This window comes from Callithrix jacchus, chromosome 9, assembly GCF_049354715.1.
Source record: "Callithrix jacchus isolate 240 chromosome 9, calJac240_pri, whole genome shotgun sequence".
In the NCBI taxonomy this organism is placed as follows: Eukaryota; Metazoa; Chordata; class Mammalia; order Primates; family Cebidae; genus Callithrix; species Callithrix jacchus.
In genome coordinates, this window is record NC_133510.1 from 107,903,805 (window position 1) to 107,931,413 (window position 27,609).

Below are 27,609 nucleotides of genomic sequence, written 5' to 3' on the forward strand. Positions count from 1 at the left end.
TATGTGTGTCAAAACTGATATAAATAAATAAGTAAATGGCAGAATAGAAAAGTTCTGCCTCACAGAATACCAACTAATACATTAGCAAATAAAAACATTAGAAAATCATCAGTAGATGGAAAAATTTTGGAGTGAAAGTTTGGTAAGGGACAAGATGTTGACAAATACCCCCACAAATACTTGTTAATTACAAAGAGGACAGTAGTAATTCCTTACTACTTTCAAGGGTGATTAGTAATAATCACCCTTACCCGTGTGATTAAAGTTAACATCACCAGTAATGAGACAAATCTGCAACATCTGGGCCTCCTGATATGCTGCAATGAGAAAGACCCAGTATCACTTCTGTGGTATTCTTGGCAAAAATGTGTAAACTGAATCTAATCATGAGGAAACAGCAGACAGTCATAAACTGAGGAACATTCTAAAAATTCTCTAGCCTATCCTCTTCAAAAATGTCAGACACATAAAAGACAAAAATGACCAAGGAACCGTCACAGATTGACGAGAGAAGACCGAGTGCAATGCATGATCTTATGTTGGACCCTGGACTAGGAAAGAAATGAAGCTATGATGTTATTGAGATAATTGAAATTTGAAGGCAGACACTAGATTCCATAGTAGTACTATATTTATGTCAATTAAATGTTCTGCTTTTGGTCATTGTACTCTAGGTATATAAGATAATATTGTTGTACTTTGAATTTATACACTGAGTATTTAGGGATAAACAGGCATGAAGTCTACAACTTGCCCTTGAATTCTTTTTCTAAGTTTGGGAGTAGGAAGAAAGACATGGAAAGAACGAGATGTGATAAAGCAAAAAACAAGTGGAGCACAATGTACCCATTTTTTAATCTGTAAAGGGCATACAGGAGTTATACTGCTGTTGCAACTTCTTTGTAAATTTGAAATTATATCAAAATAAAAAGGTACAAGATAGGGTACCTGTAGTGCCAGCTACTCAGAAGGCTCAGGTGGGAAAATTGCTTGAGCCCAGGAGTTTGAGGTTTCTGTGTGTTATCATTGTGCCAGTGCACCAGCCTGGGCAACAGAATGAGACCCCATCTCTAAAAAAAAAATAATCATAATAATAAATAAATAAATAAATAAAGAATGGTGGGACAGGGACATAGCAAACTACTTTGGCTTGCTACCCCACCCACCAATGCAGAGACGTAAAAGCCCTACAAAGATATGCTGTTTCTGTTCCTGTTCTCTGTAGCCACCTCTTTTTCTCATATTCCCTGTATTCTTGGTTAAATAAAGCAGGAACTGATAGCCAGTGTGTAGGTGGTGTGTTTGGTCAGCTTCAAAAGGAAAGACAGCTATTGTGACTGTATGTAAGTACTCATTTTGAAATAATTGAGACCTCTCTGTCCCAGAGAGCAACTAGGGGCCCTGTAGCCATTTGTAATCAGAATGTGTAAGCTTGCAAAATGTTCTTAACAGAGATAAAAAGAGGTAGAGTAGGCTGAGAAAAAAGGAACAGTACAAACTGTACATAATTTACTGACGTAAAAAGAAAGTTTCCTTGCCGTCCTCTCCCCTTATTTAATTCTTCTGTGTAGTCTCTCTTCTGATAGTTTCTATCAGATTGTACACTTGTCATAAAACAAATCATCAGAATGCATAGATATCGGCCTAATTATTTCTATGTCTCCTGAATACTTCTGAGGAAATGCTAGTGACCTAGCCCTAGATACTTTGTTTTGCTAGAACAAGATCCTGGAGAAGAACTACAAGGAAATAAAAATAACTAAAACTGAATAAAATGGAAAAATACTTTTGATCAAAAACCAATTAATTATATAATAGGAAATTGTTCCCCTGCTATATATCTGAATATTTGTGTCCCCTCAACGTCAAATTCATATATTGAGACCTAACCCCCAAGGTGATAATATTAAGAGATGAAGTCTTTGGGGGGTGATTAGATCATAAGGGTGCTGTCCTCATGAATGGGATTAGTGCCCTTACAAAAGAGGCCCAAGGGAGCTTGTTTGCCACTTCTGCCATGTGAAGATTCAGCAAGAAACCCTCATCTTTGAAACAGAGAGTGAGCCCTCACCAGACACTAGATCCTGGCACCTTCCTAGCTTCCATAACTATGAGCAATAAATTTCTATTGTCTGTAAATTACCCAGTTCAAGGTATTTTGTTACAGCATCTTGAACAGACTAAGACATTCCCCATGGCCAGGCAGAGTTGCTCGTGCCTGTAATCCCAGCACTTTGAGAAGCTGAGGCAGGAGGATCTGTAGAGACCAGGTATTCATGACCAGTCTGGGCAACGTAGTTGCCAGAAAAAAAAAATGCCCAGAAAAAAAAATTCTTTTTTCCTTACAAAAAAAGAATTTAAAAAAGTAGCCAGGCATGGTGAGAGGATTGCTTGAGCCCAGGAGTCCAAGGCTGCAGTGAGCCATGATCACACCACTGCACTCCAGCAGCCTGAGCAGCAGAGCAAGACTGTCTCAAAAAGACAGTGCCCACCCAACTCCCTGTGCACGTTTTCACCCTTTGTTACCAAGTTGCCATTTCTGATTCATTGATATTTAGCAAAATTTAACATCAGTCTTTTTTATGCCATGCCATGGGTGAAATTTTGAGGAAAAAATGATTCCCTACACTATGTTAAAAATTCAACACTTAAAGAACTAATTAAAAAATTCCAGCGCATGAGACACAGAATCAAGGTTAAGTCCAATTGAAGATGGCTACTCTTCAGAATAGTAGTCTACTAGAAATAAAATCCTGCTTCTCCACCACTGAAAATTTTATGTTGCTAGAAATCAAAGCATTCCTTTGACACAAATGTTTTATGTTACCCATAGGATTAAAATAGGTTAAGAGCTAACCAAAATAAATGATTTTCACTATAATTACACCATAATTTTCAGCATTAATGTACAAGTCTCTAGAGGTAAAATGGTTTTATATAGGTATTCAAACTTATTTGCATAGAGTTGTACAAAGTAGTCATTTTAAATTGTTTTCAAATTTTCTCTGATTTTATTATGGTTATTGTTCCATTATTATTTATTTAATGTATATTTATGCCCCCAGATCTTCCTCCTCTCCATTTTTGGTTTAGGTGAGCTACTGGTTTGTCTAGTTTGTTGATTTTAAAAAATAATTAGCTGTGGCTGGGCAGTGTGGCTCACACCTGTAATCTTAGCACCTTGGGAGGCCAAGGTGAGCAGATTGCTTGAGCCCAGGAGTTCCAGACCAGCATGGGCAGCATGGCAAAACTCTATCTTGGCCAGGCACGGTGGCTCATGCCTGTAATCCCAGCACTTTGGGAGGCCAAGGCAGGCAAATCACCTGAGGTCAGGAGTTCAAGACCACCCTGGCCAACATGGTGAAACCCTGTCGTAAAAAAATAAATAAATAAAACTCTGTCTCTACTAAAAAAAAGGTACAGAAATTAGCCAGGCAAGGTGACACAGGCCTGCAGTCCCAGCTACTCGGGGAGGTTGAGGTGGGAGGATTGCTGTAGCCCAGGAAGTGGAGGTAGAGGTGAGCCAAGATCATGCCACTGCAGCCCAGCCCAGGAGACAGAATGAGACACTGTCTCAAAAACAATATTAATTATAATAGTAAAATTAGGTTTTTTTGCAGTTTTATGTTACTATTTCTTTTCAATCCAAGGATTGCTTAGTAATATGTTTTTACAGTTTTAGGTAAAAGAGACTTTTATAAAAAATGTCATTTTTAAATTACATTTAATTGTGGTCACATAATATAACATATCATTTGTATTTTTGGAATTCATTATTTTCTTTGTGGCCTATGATATTTCAATTTTGTGAATACTCATGTGACTTCAGAAGAAAGTTTAATCTCTGTTATCAGGGTTCAGGGTTTAATTTGTATTTACTAATCTACTTTGTCGATGATTTTGTTTAGCTGCTCTAAATCTATACTAATTTTTTTGTCTAACTAGGTCTATTCTTTTCTGGGAAAGGATATTAAACTTCCAATTATTACAGTTTTTGCTTATTTCTCTTTTTATTCTGCTTTTCAACGGTTGTTGCTGTACTATTAGGCACACAAATATGAATGTTTTCTTTTAGATCATGTCATTTAGTATCCCAAAGTGTCTTTTTATCTCTTTTGAATTTTTGCTTGTCTAATAACAAAATTGTGCCTCCGCTTTGTTTTTACTTGCGTATGCCTGGTTTATATGTAACCACCCTCTTATTTTTACTATTTTATCTTTTATTTTAGATAAGAGTTTCGCTCTTGTCGCCCAGGCTGGAGTGCAATGGCATGATCTCAGCTCACTACAACTTCTGCCTCCTGGATTCAAGTGATTCTATTGCCTCAGTCTCCCAAGTAGCTAGGATTACAGGCATGCACCACCAAGCTCAGCAGATTTTTATTTTTATTTTGTATTTTTAGTAGAGACGGGGTTTCATCATGTTGGCTAGGCTGGTCTTGAACTCCTGACCTCAGGTGATCTGCCCACCTCAACCTCCCAAAGTGCTGTGATTACAGGCATGAGCCAACGTGCCCAGCCAAGATGAATCATTTGTATCAAGTATAGAATTGAATTTTGACTACTTATCCAATCTGGAAATCCTTTTTCTGTTATAGATGACTTAAGCCTATTTGCATGTAGTGATACAACTGATATGCTTCATCTCAATTTTCTCTGTATAACTCATATGACGTCTGTTTTATTTGCTCTCCTTTTCCTGTTTTATAGTTTTAATAACTTTATATGATACTATTCAGACTACTCTTATTTTGATATTGTCCTTTATCTTCCTACTATCAACAATATCAAAATGAGCTAGTAACCTCCTCTTTTCTGGCTCCTCTTGCTCCATAACACCTAATTTAACATATCTTTATTTCATTTTTTAAAAGCAGTATTTTCTCTTCTCAGACTCTGCCTTCTCCCCATTTTTGATTTGTATTATATCTACATTATCAATACCTATAAAAATTGAATACTATTCATTCAAACTTACTCCCATTTTTCAGCCTCAATTCTACTGTAAAATGCTCACCACCATAACTGGGTGACTCTGGTTCAAGGTCTCTCAAGAGGTTGCAGTTAAGCTGTTGGTAGAGCTGTAGTTTCATCAAAAGGCTCAATCAGGTTTGCAGGTGGCTCACACCTGTAGTCCCAGCACTTTGGGAGGCAGAGACGGGAGGATCACTTGAGCCCAAGAGCTTGAGACAGCCTGGGCAGCAACATGAGGCCCCATTTTTACAAAAAAAATTAACAAATTTGCCAGGCATAGTTGGTATGTGCCTGTAGCCCCAACTACTGGGGAGGCTAAGGTGGGAAGATTGCTTGAGCTTGGGAGGTGGGAGGTTGCAGTGAGCCGAGATCATGCCACTGCACTCCAGGCTGGACAACAGAGTGAGACTCTGTCTCTAGAAAAAAAAAAAAAGAGGCTTCATCAGGTAAGGATTTGCCTCCAAACTCTCTTATGCAATAAACTCATACAAGGAACTGACAGCTGACAGGATTCAGTTCCTTGTGGGGATTATTGAACTGAGAGTCTCAGTTCTGCCTTGGGTATTGGCTGGAGGCCAATCTCATTTCCTTGCCATGTGGAACTCATATAGGGTAACTCATAACACCTCAGCTGGCTTCTCTCAGAGTGACAGAAAGCAGCCAAAACAGAAGTCACAGTCTCTTTGTAGTCTAATTTCAGATGTTTTACTGTTTCACATCACCTTTACTATATTCTATTCATTAGAAACAATTCACTATATTTAGTCCATACTCAAGATGAGGAGATTACATAAGGACATAAAAACTAGGAGATTGGATCACTGGAGGCTATGCTGGAGACTGTCTGCCATATGACAAATACCTAGGAATGGAATTGCTGTGTCACAGGACACAAGTACATTTATAAGAAACTGCTAAACTATTTTCCCAAGTGGTTATACCATTTCGTTTTCCCTCCCACAATGTATGACAGTTCCCAGTTGATCCAAGGTTTCTTAACCTTGGCACTATTGACATTTTGACCCAGATAATTCTTTGTTCTGGAAGCTGCCCTTTGCTTTGTAGAATGTGTAGCTACATCCCTGACCTCCGTGCATGAGATGCCAATAGTTCCCTTGTGATTGCGATGACCAACAATGTCTCCAGGAATTGTCAAATGTCCTTTGGGGAAAAATGACTCACAGTTGAAAACCACTGAATTGCCCCACATCCTAACTAACAGGGTATTTCTAGTCTTTTTAGTTTTAGCCTTTCTAACAGGAATGTAGTTTTTTTTCATTGTAGCTTTAATTTGCATTTTTATCATGATCAATGATGTTGCTTATTTGCATGCCTTCTTTGGTGAAGTATCTATTGAGCTTTTTTGCCCATTTTTATTGGATTTTTTTTTTTTTTTTTTTTTTTTTTTGAGACAAGAGTCTCACTCTTTCACCAGGCTGGAGTGCAGTGGCGTGATCTCAGCTCACTGCAACCTCTGCCTCCTGGGTTCAAGTAGTTCTCCTACCTCAGCCTCCAGAGTAGCTGGGACTACAGGCATGTGGACCACACCCAGATAATTTTTGTACTTTTAGTAGAGATGGAGGTTCACCATGTTGGCCAGAATGGTCTTGAACTCTCGACCTCGTGATCCACCCTCTTCGGCCTCCCAAAGTGCTGAGATTGCAGGTATGAGCCACCGTGCCCAGCCTGTTTGTCTTCTTAATATTGAATTGTAATAGTTGTTTATATTTTTTCAGATACAAGTACAGTCATGCATCACTTAACAATGTAGATACATTCTGAGAAATGTGCCGCTAGTTGATTTTTGTCATGTGAACATCATAGAGTGTACTTACACAAACCTAGACACTACAGCCTACAACATACCTAGGCTGTATATAGGTGTAGCCTATTGCTCCTAGGCTACAAACCTAGGAACATGTGCAGCATGGTACTGTACTGAATAGTGCAGGCAACTGTAACACAATGGTATTTGTGTATCTAAACATATCCAAACATAGGGAAGGTACAGTAAAAATATAGTGTTAAATCATATGAAAATACCTTGGAATATGGCCGGGCTCGGTGGCTCACGCCTGTAATCCTAGCACTTTGGGAGGCCGAGGTGGGTGGATCACCTGAGGTCAGGAGTTCAAGACCAGCCTGGCCATCAGGGTGAAACCCCATCTTTAAAAAAAAAAAAAAAATCAAGAAAATACCTTGGAATATATGGTCCAGTCTGGCCATCAGGGTGAAACCCCATCTTTAAAAAAAAAAATTAAGAAAATACCTTGGAATATATAGTCCATTGTTGACTGAAATGTTACTATGTGGCGTATGCCTATATTTCATTAGATGTAGGTTTTGGAAATACATTCTCCCAGTCTTGGCTTACCTTTTTATTTAGGGTAGCACCTTTCAAGAGCAAAAGATTTTAAATTTGCTGGAGAAAAGTTATACATTTTTCCTGTATGATTATAACTTTTGTGTCTTGTCTTTGTCCATTCAGTCTGCTGTAACAAATTGCCATAAACTGGGTGGACTATGAAAAATAGAAATGTAGTTCCTAACATTCCTGGAAGCTGGAAAGTCCAAGATCAAGGCACTAGGAGATTTGGTAACTGGTGAGAAAGAACTTGCTCTAAGGTTCATAGATGGCCCCTTCTTGCTGCATCCTCACTTGGTGGAAGGGGCAAGATTGCTCTCCGGGGCTTCTTTTACAAGGACAATAATCTCATCCATGAGAGCTCTGTCCTCATGATCTAATCACCTCCTAAAAGCCCCATGTGTTAGTACCATCGCCTTGGCAGTCAGGATTTCAACCTATGAATTTTGAAAGGACAACAGCATGTTTTTTTTGTTTTTTTTTTTTTGAGACATTTCGCTGTTGTTACCCAGACTGGAGTGCAATGGCAGGATCTCGGCTCATCACAATCTCCACCTTCTGGGTTCAAGCAATTCTCCTGCCTCAACCGCCGGAGTAGCTGGGACTACAGGCGTGTGCCACCATACCCAGCTAATTTTTGTATTTTTAGTAGAGATGGGGTTTCACCTCGTTGACCAGGATGGTCTCAATCTCTTGACCTCGTGATCCAGCCGCCTCAGCCTCCCAAAGTGCTGGGATTATAGCACCGTGAGCCACCGCGCCCGGCCAACAGCATGTTTTACCTAAGAAAGCTCTGTCTAAATGAAGGTTACACATATTTTCTCTTTTTTTCTAGAAGTTTTATAGTTTTAGCTGAAGCCTCTCAGATTCATTTAAATTTAACTTACATTTGTGGTGTGCAGTAAGAATCAAGGTTCATTAATTTGCATATGGATCCAATTATTCCAAGACCATTTACTAAAAAAGAGTACCTTTTCCCAATTATTATCTTGATACCTATGTTGAAAAGCAATTAACTATATATATGTGGACCTATTTCTTGGATTTCTATGCTGTTCCACCAGTCTAATAGTCTGTCCTTACACCAAACCACTCTAAGTGTTGTTATCTTTATAATATGTTCTCAAACCAGTGTTATGTCCTACAACTTTATTCTTCTCTTTCAGAAATGTTTTGCCTTTTCATTTCATATAAATTTCAAATCCAGTTTGTCAATTTTTACGAAACAGCTTGCTGAGATTTTACTAGGCTGCATTGGGCCTATGTATTAATTTGAGGAGAATTGACATCTTAACAATAATGAGTTTTCTGACTCATTAACATGGTATACTTCTCTAGCTGTTTGTTAATTTCTTTGACCAAGTTCTTATAGTATTCACTGTAACCTCCTCCCACATATTTTGATAATTCTATCCTTACGTATTTTATGTTTATACGGTGAATAAAGTTATCTTAATTTTCTATTGCTCATTGTTAGCCCACAGAAAAATGGTTGATTTTGTATACTGACTTCATATCATGTTACCTTCCCATATTTATTTCTGAATTCTAATACTTTTTGTAGCTGGATCTTTGGAAAAAGATCAATAAAACTGATAAACCTGAGGATTGTCCTTATAGATGATCATCTCATTTGCGAATAAAGACAGTTATAATCCATTCTTTCCAATCTTTATGGCTTTTATTCTTTTTCTTGCCTTATTGCAGCAGTAAGGACCTCTAATTAAATGATAAGCAGAAGTGGTGAGAGTGGACTTCTTTGCCTTATTCTCAAAATTAGAGAAAAAAATATTTATTATGTTAGCTGTTGATTTCTCATAGATGTTCTTTATTGGGTTATGGAAATTCCCCTCTATTACTAGTTCATGGAGAGCTTTTTATCATGAATAGGTATTGAATTTTGTCAAAAGATTTTTTTCCATTTACTGAGATTGTGACATAATTTTTTTCCCCTCAGTCTGTTATTAGGATAAATCACATTGATAGATTTTCTGAAGTTAAAACAACCTTCCATTTCTTGGATAATTATACTTGGTAACATATATTATCTTTTTTATATGTAAAGAAATTTATTAACTAAAAGTTTGTTGAGAATATTTGCATCTATGATCATAAGGAATATTGGTCTATAGTTTTCCTGTAATGTCTTTGTCTGATTTTAATATCAAACTCACCTCCTAAAATGAATTGGGAAGTACAATCATTTCTTATTCTCTGGATGAGTTTATGTAGAACCTCTATTATTTCTTTCCTAAAAGTTTTATTTAACAATCAGTATTGTGGCTGTTTTCTTTATGAGAATATTTTCAAATATGAATTTTTAAACAGAAGATATGGGCTATTCATATATATTCACCTATATTTCTTGAATGAGTTGTGGCAGTTTACATCTTTCATAGAATTTGTATCTGTCATCTAAATTAAAAATTTTATTGGTAAAATTTTTTCAGAATATGCTCTTATCTTTTTGATGTGTGTTGAATTTGTAACAATATTCCTCTTTAATTTTTTTTACTGATAATTTTTGTCCTCTCTTTTTTTTTCCTGATTAGTCTGGATATAATTTGTTGATTTATTAATTTTTTTCCAAATAGCTTTTGGTTTTATTGATTATTTTTCTATTGTGTTTATTTCTTATTTTAGTCTACTCTTTATTATTCTCTTCCTTCTACTTGCTTTGAATTTAATTTGCTCCTTTTTTCTAGTTATTGGTGAAGCTTTAGATAAATTTTTGAGACTTTCTTTTTAAATATAAGCATTTAATCCTATAAAATTCCCTCTTTGCACTGCTTTTGCTTTATCACACAAACTTTAATATTTTGTTTTTATTTTAATTTACTCAAAATATTTTATAACTTCCCTTGTATTTTTTATTTGACTCATGAGTTTTTTAGAACTGAGCTGTTTAATTTCCAAATATTTTGAGATTGTCAAATATCTGTTGTTATTGATTTCTAGCTTAGTTTAGTTGATATCAGATAACTTTGTATTATTTCATCAATTTCATGTTTTTTAGACTTGTTTTATGGCCTTGCATATAATCTATCTCATTGATTGCTATGAACAGTTCAACGTATATTCTGCTGTTGCAGGGTCTGTATGTCAATTAGGTTAAGTTGGTTGACAGTAAATCTTTTTTTTTTGAGACAGAGTTTCACTGTTGTTACCCATACTGGAGTGCAATGGTACGATCTTGGCTCACCGCAACCTCTGCCTTCTGGGTTCAAGCAATTCTCCTGCCTCAGCCTCCCAAGTAGCTGGGACTACAGGTGTGCACCACCATGCCCAGCTAATTTTTGTATTTTTAGTAGAGACGGGGTTTCACCTCATTGACCAGGATGGTCTCAATCTCTTGACCTTGTGATCCACCTGCCTTGGCCTCCCAAAGTGCTGGGATTATAGGCATGAGCCACCATGCCCGGCCTTGACAGTAAATCTTCTTTATGCTTACTGATTTTATGTCTACTTGTTCCATACCAATTTCTGAGAGTGCTGAAATCTCCAAAAGTAATATAATATTTGTCTATTTCTCCCCTCAGTTCTATTAGTTTTTGCTGCTTGTCTTATAAAGCTCCATTATTAGGTGCAAATACAATTATTATTGTTATATCGTCATGACAAATGTATCTCTTTATCATTATGAAAAGTCCCTTTTTATCCTTGGTAATATTGTTTTGAAATCTATTTTGTCTGATAGCAATATAGCTATTTTAGCTTTATTTTTGTTTAGTATTTGCATAGTTTATCTGTTTTAATCACTTCACTTTTAACCTAATTGTATCTTTCCAATGAAAGCACATTTCTTGCGGACTGCCTACAGTTGGGTTTTGTTTAATCTAGTCTATCCATTTTCTGCCTTTACACCTTAGAACAATTGATATGGTCTGAATGTTTGTGTCCTCCCAAAATTCATATGTTAAAATCCTAACTGCCAAAATGATGATGTAAGAGGTGGGGCCTTTAGGAAGTGATTACATCATGAAGGTAGAACCCTTATGAATAGGAGGATGCCCTTATAAAGCGCCTTGTCCCTTCTACCATGTGAGAATGCAGCAAAAAGGGGCCATCTGTGATTCAGAGTGTGACCCCTCACCAGACACCAAATCTCCTAGCACTTGGTCTTGTACTTTCCAGCCTCCAGAACTGTGAGAAATAAATTTCTTTTATTTATAAGCTACCCAGTTTATGGCATTTTGTTATAGCAGCCCAAATGGAAGAAGACATCAATTTCCATCTAATGTCATTACTGAAATGCATATAGCTTACCTGTACATTATTTGTTTTCTAATTGTCCCAACTATTCTTCTTTGTTCCTCTTTATTTTTTATATTGCTTTCTTTTGAATTAATTGAATATATTTTATGTTTCCTTTTTTTTTTCTTTTTGAGACAAAGTCTCTCTCTGTAGCCAGGCTGGAATTCAGTGGTGCTATCTTGGCTCACTGTAACCTCCACCTCCCAGGTTCAAGCAATTCTCCTGCCTTAGCCTCCCAAGTAGCTGGAACTACAGGCACACACCACCACATCTGGATAATTTTTTGTATTTTTAGTAGAGATGGGATTTCACTGTGTGGCCCAGGCTGGTCTCAAACTCCTGAGCTCAGGCAATCCTTGGCCTCCCAAAGTGCTAGGATTATAGGCATGAGCCACTGTACCTGGCCTATGGCTCCATTTTATCTTCACTATTGGCTGATTAGATATTCATCTTTAAAATTTTTTGTAGTAGCTGTAGTATTTACAATATAAAATTTTAACTTATGACCATCTACTTTCAAACCCGACTAAAAACACTTCACATAAAATATAATATCCTTACAACATGCATTTCCATTTACCACCTCCACCTTCTGTGCTATTCTTGCCATAAATTTTGCTTCTATATTTGTTATAAACCCCAAAATACATTTTTTGCTTTAAACACTTATCTTTTAAAGAGATTAGAAGTAGAAAAATTGTGTTTTATATTTACCTTCATATTTTACAAAACTGCTTTTTCAGTTAACAACATAATTTCCTGGAAGGGAAACTAAATTCTGCCAGTGCATTTTCTACACTATCTTGGCAAGATCCAAATGTCTTCATTTCTAAGCTATTCTTACAAAGTAGTAGTACTGATATAGTTTGGATGTGTGTCCCTGCCCAAATCTTGGTTGAAATGTAATCCCCAGTGTTAGAGGTGGGGCCTGGTGAGAGGTGATTAGATTATGGCCGTGGATGTCTCATGAATGGTTTAGTCCTCATGATAGTGAGTGTGGCAACTTGCTCACTCTCTCTGTCTTTTTTTTTTTTTGAGATGGAATCTTACTGTGTTGACCAGCCTGGAGTGTAGTGGCACGATCTAGGTTCACTGGACTCAAGTGATCCATCTGCCTCAGTCTCCCTAGTAGCTGGGATTACAGGCGCGAGCCACCACCAGCCACCTTGTTCACTTTTCCTTGCTCATGTTCTGGCCATATGATGTGCCTGCTTCCTCTTTGCCTTGTACCATGATCATTAGTTTCCTGAAGCCCCCCCAAAAGCTTAGCAGAGGCTAGCATCATATTTCCTCTACAATCTGCAGAATGGTGAGCCAATGAAACCTCTTTTATTTATAAATTTTCCGGTCTTGGATACTTTCTTATAGCAATGCAAGAACAGCCTAATACAAATGCCCCATTCATTTTGTAGGATGCTGTACCTGTGAGGTACTTCAGATATCAACCAACAATTCACAAAAGTGATTTGAGGATATTTCCAGTGGCTAGAATCCAGGTTTGTCGAGGTGGTCAATCAATCAAAGAGTTAATGAAGAATTATTCATTTGTTCATGTTCTCTTTATTCTTTCATCAAACACAGATTAATCATTAACTATATACCTATTCCAAGCTCAGCACTGGGAATGCAAAGGATCTCCAGATTTAACAGGTTTTAACTGGAAGTAGGAAGATAGTGAAATAACTTCTTTTTTTTTTTTTTTTTTTTTTGAGACGGAGTTTCGCTCTTGTTACTGAGGCTGGAGTGCAATGGCACAATCTCGGCTCACCACAACCTCCACCTCTCGGTTTCAGGCAATTCTCCTGCCTCAGCCTCCCAAGTAGCTGGGACTACAGGCACGCACCACCAGGCCCAGCTAATTTTTGTATTTTTAGTGGAGACGGGGTTTCACCTTGTTGACCAGGATGGTCTCGATCTCTTGACCTCGTGATCCACCCGCCTTGGCCTCCCAAAGTGCTGGGATTATATGCATGAGCCACCACGCCCGGCTGTGAAATAACTTTTAAAATGCATTAATCAGTGTTTTCTTCCTCAGTGCCTACTGTCATTTCTCTTATAAGTCTTTGTAGTCTAGCTTTTATAACTTGGCATAATATAATATTAATTTATTATTATGATCATAATAATGCCACTACCAGTGAGATGGTATTATTCCCCTGACCTTGACCCCTTTCATGGGCAGGAACTAGAACTGCTGCTGGCCACGCCTCATGAGAGGGAGTGTGCAAGAGAGTGCAGGAACTGGAGTAAATAAATGCTGGAACTGGCCAGTTGCTCCTCTCTGGTGGGAGCAGGCTCTGTGTGGGCCCTGGAGCAATGTCCCAGCCCCTGCCCTCACAGTTTCTTGTCTGGTGTCCAGAAAGAATCAGGTTACATGAATAGATTGAAGGGTAGTATATGTGGAGGATTTTACTGGGTGATGGATGTGCCTCTCAACAGAATGGGGAGTTGGAAAGGGGATGGTATGGGGAGAAGGTGATCTTTCTTTGAAGCTGCACCATCTGATATTGGTTACACCTATCTGTAGTCTCTGCTTGTATCCCCAACACTCAGCCGCTTATATTGCTCTGCCAGCTGAAGTCTTTTTATGGGCACAGGATAGGGGCATCGCAGGCTAAAAAAAGCAACATTTGGGTGAAAATAGGGTCAGCTGTTTTCACTTAGGGCCACGGTTCCATGCTTTAGAGAGGGGTTTACCTGGGAGCCCAACCGTTCTGTATCACCAGTGCTATTACATACATTTTACTCCTTTTCCTCTTTTACTCCTTATAACATGCCTGTGAAGTATTATTATACTGATTCTACAGAGAAGGACGGAAGCTCAGGGAGTGATCTCCCCAAAGTCACAGCTACTAAATGAACACTATTATATTGAATTTAATCCACTCCAGGCTGATTATGGAGTCTCTGTTCTGTCAGAAATAAGCAGAAAAGATCAGTTCAAGATTTCTGCTTCTTCTGCTTTGAACCCTATAAAAGAGGGGTCTGGGCATACTGCAGGTGGTCAATAAAACTGTTAAAAGAACAAAGAGGGGCCAGGCACTGTGGCTCATGCCTGTAATTTCAGCGCTTTGGGAGACTGAGACAGACAGATCACAAGGTCAGGAGTTCGAGACCAGCCTGGCCAACATAGTGAAACCCCGTCTCTACTAAAAATACAAAAATTAGACAGACATGTGGCGTGCACTTGTGATCCCAGCTACTCTGGAGGCTGAGGCAGGAGAATCACCTGAACCCAGGAGGCAGAGGTTGTAGTGAGTGATCATGCCATTGCATTCCAGCCTAGGCGACAGAGCAAGACTTTGTTTCAAAAAAAAAAACAGAGGAAGGGAAACAATCAAGTGAAAAGACAACCTACAGAATGGGAGATTTGTAAATATTTGTAAATCATATATCTGATAAAAGGTTAACATCCAGAATATATAAAGAACTCCTACAACTCAGCAACAAAAACACAAATAACTAGATATAAAAATGGGCAAAGGAGTTGAATAGTCATTTCTCCGAGGAAGATAAATAGCCAACAAGCACATGAAAAGATGTTCAGTATCACTAAATCATTAGAGAAATGCAAATCAAAACGTCAAGATATCTTCACCCCCACTGGGATGCCCACTGTCAAAAAGAATGAAGCAACCAAACAACAACAAAAAAGGAAATACATTATTGACAAGGATGTGGAGAAACTGGAACTCTTGTGCACTGATGGTGGGAATGTAAAATGGTGCAGCCACTATGAAAAACAATATGGAGGCTCCTCAAAAAGCTAAGAAGTAGAATTACCATATTATCCAGTAATCTCACGTCTGGATATGTATACCAAAGCATCGAAAAGCGGGTCTTGAAGAGATATTTGTGCAACCATGTTCATTGCAGCATCCTTCACAATGACCACGAGGTGAGAGCAACCCACGCATTTGTTGAGATGAACGGTAAAAAAATGTGGCATATACATACAATGGCATATTATTCGGGCTTAAAAAAGAAGAGAATCCTGTTATGTGCTACATGTCTAAACCTTGAGGATATTATTTTAAGTGAAATTAGTCACAAAAAGACAAGTACTGTATGATTCCACTTACGTGAAGTATCTGAAGTAGTCAAGTTCATAGTAACAGAAAGTAGAAACGTGGTAGCGAGGCATGATGGCTCACACCTATAATCCCAGCATTGTGGGAGGCCAAGGTGGGTGGATCTCCTGAGGTCAGGAGATTGAGACCAGCCAGGCCGACATGGTGAACCTCTGCCTCTACACAAAAATACAAAAATTAGCCGGGCCTGGTAGTGTGCACCTGTAATCCCAGCTACTCTGGAGGTTGAGGCACCAGTCTGGGTGACACGGCAAGACTGTTTCAAAAAAAGAAAGAAAGAAGAATGGTGGTTACCAAGGGACTGGGGTAGGGGCAAATGGGTACAGAGTTTCAGTTTTGCACGATGAAAATGACGTAGAGGTCCACTGCACAACAATGTGAACATCGTTAACACCACTGAATTGTTCAATTAAAATCGGTTAAGAAGGTAGATTTTGTTATTTTTTCTCACTAATTAAAAATATAAATTTAATAAAAAAGGATAGAGGACGGCAGCCCAATGCTTTGCTCTTTATGCCCCAATTCGTTTGGCGAAATAGAGCTTTGCCAGCTCCTTTTTACTATGACAGTGTCAGAACCTTCCTTTTTCGAACAGTACGAACGGCCCAACCTCCCGCGCAGCCTCCCGGCTGCACCCACGGGACGCCCAGACCCTCTCTCCGCTCCTTACTCCGCCCACTGCAGTTTCCTCCAATCGCGGCCCTCTCCCCGCCCCCTTACTCGAGCCTCTTTCCGGCATCCGGGCCTGAGAGTGCAGGTTTGGGAGGCTTGCGGGAAGCATGGAGGTTCATGGAAATCCCCAGGCTAGCCCGAGTTGTTCGTCTCCCAGCCGGGACTGCTCGGGGGTCCCAGTGTCCAGGGAGCTGCTGACTACGGGAAGCGACGGTCGCGGAGGTGACAGGACGGACGACTACGGCGTGGGCCGCGCTTCTGCGGCGGAGGAGGCGCGACCGGAGCAGCTCGGGGCCGGTGGCTCTCTGCCCGGGCTCCACACCCTCGAGGGGAGCCTCGGGGACTTCTCCGGGGCTCCAGGGTGCCCTGCTCGCGGCAGGGGTGGGGGCTTTGGAGTGGGCACCCGGCTGCGGGCCCGGAACGGCTTCCCTAGCTAGTGGTTCTTATATTTTGCAAGGTAGTGAGCGCCCACCCCGTCAGGCGCTGCTGCCGGGCACCTCCGCTGCCCTGGAAGCTGGGACGCTCTCGAACTCTTTCGGGGAAGGGAGGGCTTTTGGTCGGGCTTCCTGGGTCGGAGCAGTTGACTGGTAGGGGGAGGCAGAGGAATATTATGTCTAACCGTCCCTCTTCCTTCTTCATACGCACACCGACCACCCATTAGTGCCGCTGTCTTGTAGAGGGAAACGTGCATCCAGGAAATCCACACAGCATTTATACACTACAGATAGAATTTAAAAGCATGAGTTCGAATCCCACCTCCACTAGTAATTAACTAGTAGGCCCTAGAGTTATTTTCATTCTCTAAGCCTCAGTTTTTGCATTTAGAAAATGGAGGTAGTAATAGTGCCTGTAGCATTTTTGTAGGAGGAGAATGCATAAAAGGGTTGGGCAGGCTGTCAATAAATACTAGGTTGAAGAAAAGGCTTTATGAAAACCCAGAGATTCCTAAGGACATGTAATAATGATAACCGAAGCCTATGTGGTGCTTATTGTGTATGCCCCAGGAGCTAACACATTTAATCCTCACAACAACCCTTTGCAGAAAATTTATTGTCTCTGTTTTATAGTTGAGAAAGTCGATACATGATTTACCATACAGGTAATTTACTTTCTGGACATCATGTGGCTGGAAAGTAGCAAGACTGGGACTTGAATTCAGGTATTCTGGCTCCAGAGTCTGTGCTCTGATCACGAATCCAGTAGGCCTTAAGTAGCAAGCATTTAGCAGATGTGTGTTGCACTGTGCTTTTCAGGTGAACAGGCTTTGTTTTTAAACCAGAGTTAAGGGATTTTTCGGATATTAGAAATAGGGCGTGCAGAGCCTTGAGTTTTGTTAGGTTCCCCTCTTGGAACTCTGATGGGATAGAGAGTTGGGATGATTCGAGTAGTGAGAGATGAGGCTGAAAAGGTAGAGTGGGTGACATAATGTAGTCAAAAGGCTGCTTTGTTTGGGTTGAACATCTTCACGGAAGGGGAAATACCAGGCAAGCATGTTTTACTAATGAAGAAACAAATGCTCGGAGGTCAGGTAATTTGCCCAGTGTTACACAACTAGTAACCGTTTCTGGCTTCGCTTAACCATTGTTTTTTTGTTTTTTGTTTTTTTTTTTTTGAGATGGAGTTTCACTCTTGTTACCCAGGCTGGAGTGCAATGGCGTGATCTCGGCTCACTGCAACCTCCGCCTCCTGGGTTCAGGCAATTCTCCTGCCTCTCAGCCTCCTGAGTAGCTGGGATTACAGGCACACACCACAGTGCCCAGCTAATTTTTTGTATTTTTAGTAGAGACGGGGTTTCACCATGTTGACCAGGATGGTCTCGATCTCTTGACCTCGTGATCCACCCGCCTCGGCCTCCCAAAGTGCTGGGATTACAGGCATGAGCCACCGCTTAACCACTCTTAATGCTCTGTACTGTTTCCTCCATTCTGTCATTACAGACCCACATTTGTCTCCTGATGAATTTCTGATCCAGAAAGGGGTAGTTTAGTGTGCATTTATTACTTCCATTGGTGATAGAGGTGAATGAGATGGTGTCAGAAAGGAGAGGTGGCTGTCCATAAAGGATTAAAATGTTGTATTGGAACTTGGAGCGCTTTTTTTTAAAAAAAAATCTTGGGGAGTATGAACAGTCAAGACTTAAGACTGGTCATGTGAGAGGCTTGCTGATGGGCCGTTGTTTTTTTTATGCTGTAGTAAATTAAGGGTGTCTGTGTGTCTATATTTTCAGGTCTATGGGACAGGTTGCTCATCAATCCCCAACCTAAGTCCAGAAAGACTTCCACTCTTCAAACAGTTCGGATAGAAAGGAGTCCCTGTAAGTACCTCTTCCCCTCTCTCACCCTCTCTAATGCTGAGTTTTGTCTAATTATGCTGTTATTTGATGGGACAGTTTCTGCCTTCATGGTCAGGTATCCACAGTCCAGTGGAACAAGTCTTACTTGGGATTTACATGATAAAGTCAGTACACAGGATCGAATTTGTTACATTATTTCTCTACCTTAAGAGAGTAACTTTTGCATGAAAAACTCCATATGGGATGAATTTTAAGAAGTCAAAAACAACTATTGTTAATTTCCATGGCAAGTTTTTTTAGAGGTTAGTGAGCCTCAAACTTAATACATATGGATGGAAAACCTCAACCACATCCTATTGAATTGGACACAATTATTTAAATGATAAATATTACTTAGAATACAGCTTAACAGGGCCAATTCTCTGTTAATTATTCTGTAGCATTGCTATATTACACATTTATAAGTATGTCCCACACTCAGACTTTCTGTATTACATGAATGTCCTCTATGAATTCACTCCTTTTTTTTTTTTTTTTTTTGAGACAGAGTTTCGCTCTTGTTACCCAGGCTGGAGGGCAATTGCGCGATCTCGGCTCACTGCAACCTCCACCTCCTGGGTTCAGGCAGTTCTCCTGCCTCAGCCTCCTGAGTAGCTGGGATTACAGGCACGCGCCACCATGCCCAGCTAATTTTTGTATTTTTAGTAGAGACGGGGTTTCACCATGTTGACCAGGATGGTCTCGATCTCTTGACCTCGTGATCCACCCACCTCGGCCTCCCAAAGTGCTGGGATTACAGGCGTGAGCCACCGTGTAATTCACTCTTAATGTTAAAAAAAAAAAAAGACAAGAATTCAATGAAAACTTATGTAAATAAGCGTGAAGGTGTCACATCAATAAACTAAGAAATCATGAGTACTCTGAAAGGGGAATTTAACCTTAGCATTATTTCTGTAGCAGTAAATCCATAATAGCTAAAATGACCTCATGGTGGCTGTCCATCCAAAAATCAGTTTTTGTGGATATAGGTTTTTGTTTTGAGGGGTTACATACTTAGGAGTGGGATTGCAGGTATATGGAAGGTGTAAAATTCTTTTTTATGAAGAAGAAATTGCCATTTTGCATTTCCGCCAGCAAGGTATGAGAGTTTATATGCTACACATCCTAATCAAAATGTGGTATGGTCTTTTTAATTTTAGCTATTCTAGTGCAGATATAGTGGTATCACGTTGTAATCTTAATTTGTTTCTAATGATTAATAATGTTGAGCATCTTTTCATGTGTCACTATTTGTGCATCTTTTTGAAGTGCCTGTTCAAATCTTGAATGCATTTAAAAAAATCAGGTTCTTATGGTAAACATCATTCGTAATAGTGCGGCTCTGCCAACAATAGACTTACCAGCCTTTGTGTTTCTGAGGAAGTCTTTATTTTGTTTTCAGTTTTTGGAAGATGCTATAATGGATTTAGAATTCTAGGTTGACAGTGTGGTGTTTTGCTTTTTCTTTTTTTTCTAGTACTTTAAAGATGTCTTTTCAGTGGCATTGTTTCTGATGCCAGTGTCTACTGTCATTTTGTGTCATGAATATGGTGTTTCCTTTTTCCTCTGGCTGCCTCTAAGATTCTCTTCATCACTGGCTTTTACCAATTTTATGGTGAGGTGCCCTTTGTAGTTTTCTTTGTGCGTCTTGAGCTTGGGTTTGTTGAACATACTGGATCTATGAGTTTATAATCTTTATCAAATTTGGGGAACTTTTTAGAGATTATGTTGTTGTTGCTCCCGTCGTGCCTGCTTTGCCTCTCCCAAAGGGACTCCAATTACACCTAATTTTGCCAGTTAAAGTTGCCCCACAGCTCGTTGATTGGGTATTGCATGTTATGTGTTTCAATTTGGATAGATTCTATTGCTGATTTTCTTGAGTTCACTGTTCTTCTATATTGTCTAATCTGTTAATTCCATCAAATATGTTTTTTCAAGATAGATACAGTTTCCATCTCTAGAAGTTTGAGATGTTTACATCTTCTGTTTCTTTCCTTGGGTTTGTGCTTTGCTTTTCTTCCTTAAACATATAGAGCATATTTGTAAGAGCAGTTTTAACATTCTTATTGCTGATTCTGTCTGTATCATTTCTGAATCTATTTCTATTTTTTTCCCCTACTCTTTATGTATTTGGTTTTCCTATCTATTTGCATGTTTGGTAATTTTTTATTAGATGCTGGACATTTTGAATCTTATGGTTTGTATGATGGATTTTATTTAATTTAGAAGAACTACAACTGGACTAGCCTCAGGGTTCAGCATATACTCTCCAAGAGTACCATGGAAATATTTGGCTTCTGAGAATCACGGTTCAGGCCACACATTTTGGTTCTTGTTTTGCTCTACTTGATTCATTAGTTGGAAACAAAACAGAACCAGATTTTCTATCTCTAGCAATAGATTTAAATCTGAGGACAGAGAAATAACTTTATTTTTATCAGTAATTTCTCTGTCTCTCTGAAGGGGAATAAGAGCTACCCTTCACTATTGTGTAGGGCTTTGTTTGTGAACATGCTCTTGGGGAGTCCTTCCAGCACCTTATTTTACAAATAAAGGTCATCTACTTGACCTTGACCACCACTTTATTTCTTCTTCCATACTCTGGACATTTTAGTCATCTATTATGTAGCCATAGCACTGACATAAGTTTTGAGAGCCTGTTATATGCATGGTTATGTGCTGGGCCTCTTTCGAGAGAGAAAAATAAATAAATATCCTTAGTTCATTGATTGCTCTGTACTTGGCACAATGGCTGACAATTATCACTCCTCTTTTATAGATTAGGTTTCAAGTGGTAAAATTAAATAATTAAATGTATTAATTAGGACTCTTGGTTGCAAATGACTAAAATCCAGCTCAGATAGCCTTAAGCAAAAAAAAAAAAAAAAAGAAATTATGTTGGCTGTTTTTATTGGGGAAAAAAACTCCAGGGGTGGTGATTTCAGGTACATCTGGATCTAGGTGCTCAAAGTCCTCAGGGATCAGCCACTCTGTCTCTTATTTCTGCTTTCCTAGTGTTGACCTAATCTAGGGCATGCTCTTATCTCAGGTGTGGCAAGTTGCCAGTTTATCAGGAGCTTCAGCCTTATATTCAGCAACTCAGTCAGTCATTCAGCAAGATTTCTCTCTCAACAGATCAACAAAAGGCCCTGAGTTAACTTATTGGCCCGACTAGAGCGTTGTGTCACTGGTATGCCACTAAAGCACATTACAGTGACTAAGGATATGGAGGATGTAGGCATGTATGGGGTGAGGGACAAGAGTGACTAAAAGTGACACAAGCTTAAAAGGAAAGCCGGGGTTATATGATCAGAAGAAAGGGAACAGATGTTGGGTAGGCAGAAATAACCACTACTTAATTAGCAGGCCCAAGGTAATTCAGATAGAGGTAGAACTAGGATTCTATATATAACCTAGTCAGTCTTACTCTAAAACCTCAGAACCTGGTACTCTTAACTGTTAAGCCACACTGCCTCCCTATTTAGTTACTGTTTGTTGAATGCCAGCCTTCTAAGAGTTTACGGTCCTGGGGATATATGAGAAACATAAAAACATTTGAAAACAATTTTTTGCTGAATTGTATTGTCCTACTGCTTTATTCAGAAGAGGATGAAGGGTTTTTCAAAGAAGGGAATTAAAAGATATATAATTATGGTTGTTATTATTAGTACTCAATTCAGAAGTGTTTATAGGAAATCCTGAGTTTCAGAATTTACTGGCATAAATGTTGATATACTGTATTTACTTTCCACAGTGTTGGATCAGGTACAGACCTTTCTCCCACAGATGGCACAGGCAAATGAAAAGCTAAGAAAAGAAATGGCAGCTGCACCACCTGGTCGTTTCAACATTGAAAACATTGATGGGACTCATGGCAAAGTTATACAAATGGTAACTGCTTTGTTTTCATATGGTGAAATTACTAGTTCACCTTGCTACCTGAGAAGAAGAGAGAACTTTTCCATTTTATTTTCAAGTGTCATTTTCCTGGTGTTAGCTCATGTTTCGAATGTTGTATAGGTACATAGTCATTTTATGATTTAGTCATATGTCATAGGAGGGTTTTTTTTTTCCCCAAGTCAAATATTACATTTGTTATTCTGAAGCATTAATTTGCTAAATGTCCTAACTGGATTTTTTTCTGTCCAAGCTCCAAAAGAGGTAGTTATAGTCTGATTTATTCAGTATATAAAAATAAATGATGTGTGGAAGAGAGCAATTGATTACATAGGCTCTGTGTAAAAATGTTCTCTCGTTTATACTCATCTCTTGTTTCTGCACTGGAATTCTCTTTATAATATCTCTGCCTGGACAGAGCTGAGACAGTTGTGAATAATATGTAATTCATTAGTCAGTCTGGTCAGCTCTACCTCCAGAATATATCCCAACTCCAGTCACTTTGTACAACCGCCACTGTTCATATGGACCTTTGTTGGTCCAGGTAATTATGGTCTCTCCTTTGGACTATTGCAGCAATTTCCTAGCAGGATTTCCTGCTTTCACTGTTTCTTCCCCAGAGTCTGTTCTTCACACAGTTTGGGACCTGGGGGCTTCCCATCACGTTTCAAATAAACGAAGTCCTTCAAAGGGCCCATATGATTCTGCCTGTACTTCTCTGTCTCAGAGATCCCTAAACCCCAGGCGATGGGCTGGTACTGGTCTGCGGCCTGTTAGGAACCAGGCTACACAGCAGGAGGTGAGCCGTGGTGAGTGCACATTACCACCTGAGCTCCGCCTCCTGTCAGGTCAGCAGCAGCATTAGATTCTCATAGGAGCACAAACCCTATTATGAACTGTGCATGTAAGGGATCTAGGTTGTGCACTCCTTATGAGATTCTAATGCCTGATGATCTGAGGTGGGACAGTTTCATCCCAAAAACATCCCTGCCAAGGTCCCTGGAAAAATTTTCTTCCAAGAAACCGGTCCCTGATACCAAAGAGGGTGGGCGCTGCTGCTCTGTCTGACCTATTTCCTGCACAGCCCTTATCATTGTCTGCCCTCCAGCAGCAGTCTCCCTGCACCCTGCCTTCTCCCCTGCAGTTTTCTCAGAATGCTTTTCTCCAGATTTCTCCATCTCAACTCCCTCTGTCTCTGTGCAGTTGTCACCTCATCAGGAGACTTTCCTTGGTAGCTCTATTATTATATTATCCTGCTTTATTTTTTCTTACTTTCATTGCCCTGCATTATGCTTTGTTTGTATTTGTTTATTGTCTTTCTTTTGCCTCCAGAACAAGTGTCAACAAATGTTTCTGTAAGAGGCCAGATAGTAAATACATTAGGTTCTGTGGGTCTTCCTGTGTCTGTTGTGACTAGTCAATTCTGCTATCATAGTGTGAAAGCAGCCACTGAAAACATATACATGAATAAGCAAGGGGAAAAATTTTTATTGGGCAAAAAAAAAAAACTCCAGGGGTGGTGATTTCAGGTGCTCAGTGTCCTCAGAGGTCAGCTGCTCTGTCTCTTGGTTCTGCTTTGCTAGTGTTGGCCTAATCTAGAGCATGCTCTTCCCCCAGCTGTGGCACGTTGCCGGTTTATCAGCAGCTTCAGCCTTAGATTCGCAACTCAGTCAGTCACTCAGATTTCTCTGTCAGCAGTTCCAATAAAAGGCCCTGAGTGATCTCTTATTGGCCTGGTTAGAGCAGTGTGTCACTGTGTATGGGTGCTGAAATGAGAATTTCATATTATTTTCACCTTTTGTGAATAGCAATATTTTAATTTTCTCCCCCAACCACTTAAAAATAGAAAAAAACATTCCTACTGTGTGAGCTGAACAAAAGTAGGCAGTGGGCAGGATTTGGCCTGCTGGTTGTAGTATACTGGTCTCTGCCCGAAACTATAAATTTCACCAAGGTGAGGGTTTTTTTGTTTGTTTTTGAGACCAAGTCTCACTCTGTCACCCAGGCTGGAGGGCAGTGACACAATCTCAGCTTACTTCAATCTCTGCCTCCCAGGTTCAAGCAACTCTCCGACCTCAGCCTCCTGAGTAGCTGGGATTACAGGTGTGCACCACCATGTCTGGCTCATTAGTAGAGACGGGTTTCATTATGTTGGCCAGGCTGGTCTCAAACTCCTGACCTTGTGATCCGCCCACCTCAGCCTCCCAGAGTTCTGAGATTATAGGCGTGAGCCACCATGCCCGCCTGAGGGTTTTGTTTTGATTTTTTTTTGTTGTTGTTGAGTCTTTAGTACATAGTATAGTGCTTAACCCATGTTAGCATTTGCTGAATGAAATGTTATTTAATGTGATTAGGATATATAGAATTAGGCTATAGCAGATATTTTAGACGCTTGTAGTAAATGCAACTCATCATTATGACAGACGCTGGCAACCAAAAGTATAAAAAAGCCATGTTGTCTTTAAAACCTTTTTTTTGAGATGGAGTTTCGCTCTTGTTACCCAGGCTGGAGTGCAATGGCGCAATCTCGGCTCACCGCAACCTCCGCCTCCTGGGTTCAGGCAATTCTCCTGCCTCAGCCAACTGAGTAGCTGGGATTACAGGCACGCGCCACCATGCCCAGCTAATTTTTTGTGTTTTTAGTAGAGACGAGGTTTCACCATGTTGACCAGGATGGTCTCAATCTCTTGACCTCGTGATCCACCCACCTTGGCCTCCCAAAGTGCTGGGATTATAGGCTTGAGCCACCGTGCCCAGCCGTTAAAACATTTTTTATCCTTGCAACCGGCTGTGGTGTCTCATGCCTATAATTGCAGCACTTTGGGAGGCCAAGGGGTGGATCATTTGAGGTCAGGAGTTCAAGACCAGCCTGGCCAACAGGGTGAAACTCCATCTCTACTAAAAATTAAGAGAAATGCAAATCAAAACCACAATGAGATACTGTCTCATGCCAGTTAGAATGGCAATCATTAAAGTCAGGAGACAACAGCTGCCAGAGAGAATGTGGAGAAATAGGAACACTTTTACACTGTTGCTGGGAATGTAAATTAGTTCAACCATTGTGGAAGACAGTGTGGCGATTCCTCAAGGATCTAGAACTAGAAATGCCATTTGACCCAGCAATCTCATTACTGGGTATATACCAAAGGAGCATAAATCATTTTATTATAAAGACACACACGTATGTTTATTGCGGCACCGTTCACAATTGCAAAGACTTGAAACCAGCCCAAATGCCCATCAGTGATAGACTGGCTAAAGAAAAATGTGGCACATATACACCATGGCAGCCATAGAAAAGGATGACTTCATGTCCTTTGCAGGGACATAGATGAAGCTGGAAACCATAATTCTCAGCAAACTAACATAAGAACAGAAAACCAAACATTGCATGTTCTCACTCATAAGTGGGAGTTGCACAATGAGAACACATGTACACAGGGAGGGGAACATCACACACTGGGGCCTGTCGGGATGGGGGTCTAGGGGAGGGATAGCATCAGGAGAAATACCTAATGTAGACGACGGGGTGATGGAGGCAGCAAACCGCTATGGCATGTGCACACATATGTAACAAATCTGCACGTTCTGCATGTGTACCCCAGAACTTAAAGTATAGTTTTAAAAATTAAATTAAAAAATTAGCTGGATGTAGTGGGGCACACCTGTAGTCCCAGCTACTCAGGAGGCTGAAAAGCACAAGAACTGCTTAAGCCCAGGAGGTGGAGGTAGCAGTGAGTTGAGATTGTGCCACTGCACCCCAGCCTGGGATGTTTCAGTATTTTCGCTGAGTGTTGGTTATTCCCAATATTGTTTTATTACAGCTTTTTAAGGAACTGCTCTGAAATAGATTTCCCATCCACTACTTTTTGCAGGATGTGGCTCTGTTTGAGATGAATCGGTCGGATTCAAAAGAAGCGGACAGTTCAGAGGAAAGTTCACAAGACAGTTCAGAGAACAGTTCAGAATCAGAGGATGAAGATGACAGCATCCCATCTGAAGTCACCATAGATAACATTAAGCTTCCCAATTCTGAAGGTGGAAAAGGCAAGATTGAAGTTTTGGACAGTCCAGCAAGTAAAAAAAAGAAATAGCCAAATAAATTAATCTGAAATGAAACAGGTGACATATGTCTGCAAATTCTGTGAAAAAGAATGTGATTCACTGGCTCTTTTGCTTGTCAGTTACCGATGGTGCTTTTATGTGTTAAAAACTTGAGACAAATTTAACAGAGTTTCTTTGAGCAAAGAATGATTCATGAGTTAGGTAGCATTTTAAACTGAAAGGGGTTCAGAGACCTCTGCTCTAAAGCTTGGAAAGTGCCTTTGTAAGCTGAATACAGAAGTAGAGTACAGAAATAACTTGATGGGTTATAGCTAGGTGTTTGCCTAAATAAGGCAAACAGGGGACCTAAGGCTGCCTGATGTCCCATAGGTATGGTCTAATCCCTTGGCTGCCTCGTCTGATGGACTGAGGCTTGGCTGTTTGTTATAACAATACTCTCCTAAATTAGGTTTTGCTGTGTTCATGTATTAAGTTAGATTGCAGTTAGTAGTGGCCTCCTGCTTATTTAACAATTTCCTCCTTTTGATCAGTCTCTCGATCTTCAAGAGATTGACCAAAACCTTAGGAAGTGATGCCACTCTCCATCACCGTTATCATGGACTCGTTTGCTCTCGGGATGGAATTCACAAGTCATAATATCAGGTCTGTAAGACCATTTAAGGCATAATGGATGGCTACATAAAAATACTTAAGGAGAGTATGTCATACACCAAGGAGACTATTACGGTGACTTTCAGGAAAATAATACCAAGAAACTGAAGTATACTCCTTGACAGGAGCCCCTATGAACCATACTCATCAAAATCAAACAAGTCAAAATTCAGGCAATATAGGTGGTTCACCAGTATTTGAGACCAGTTAATCATAGTGTTTGTTTGGGAAGTGATGGTCATTAAGGACTGTGGTTACTATAAAATGGTCTTATTTAAAGAGGTAATCATTTTTTGCCATTAGTCTTG

At 39.9% G+C, this 27,609-nt stretch overlaps 1 protein-coding gene across 1 annotated transcript; it reads left to right on the plus strand.

The window, feature by feature from the left end:
* Positions 1-16,437: 16,437 nt before the first annotated feature.
* On the plus strand, positions 16,438-26,704 carry NOPCHAP1 (NOP protein chaperone 1). The gene is made up of 4 exons (XM_009004524.5): positions 16,438-16,578; positions 18,584-18,670; positions 22,443-22,579; positions 26,461-26,704. The coding sequence occupies exons 1-4, from the start codon at positions 16,464-16,466 to the stop codon at positions 26,677-26,679; spliced, it is 558 nt and encodes a 185-aa protein (XP_009002772.1). The 5' UTR covers positions 16,438-16,463; the 3' UTR covers positions 26,680-26,704.
* The last annotated feature ends 905 nt before the right edge of the window (positions 26,705-27,609 follow it).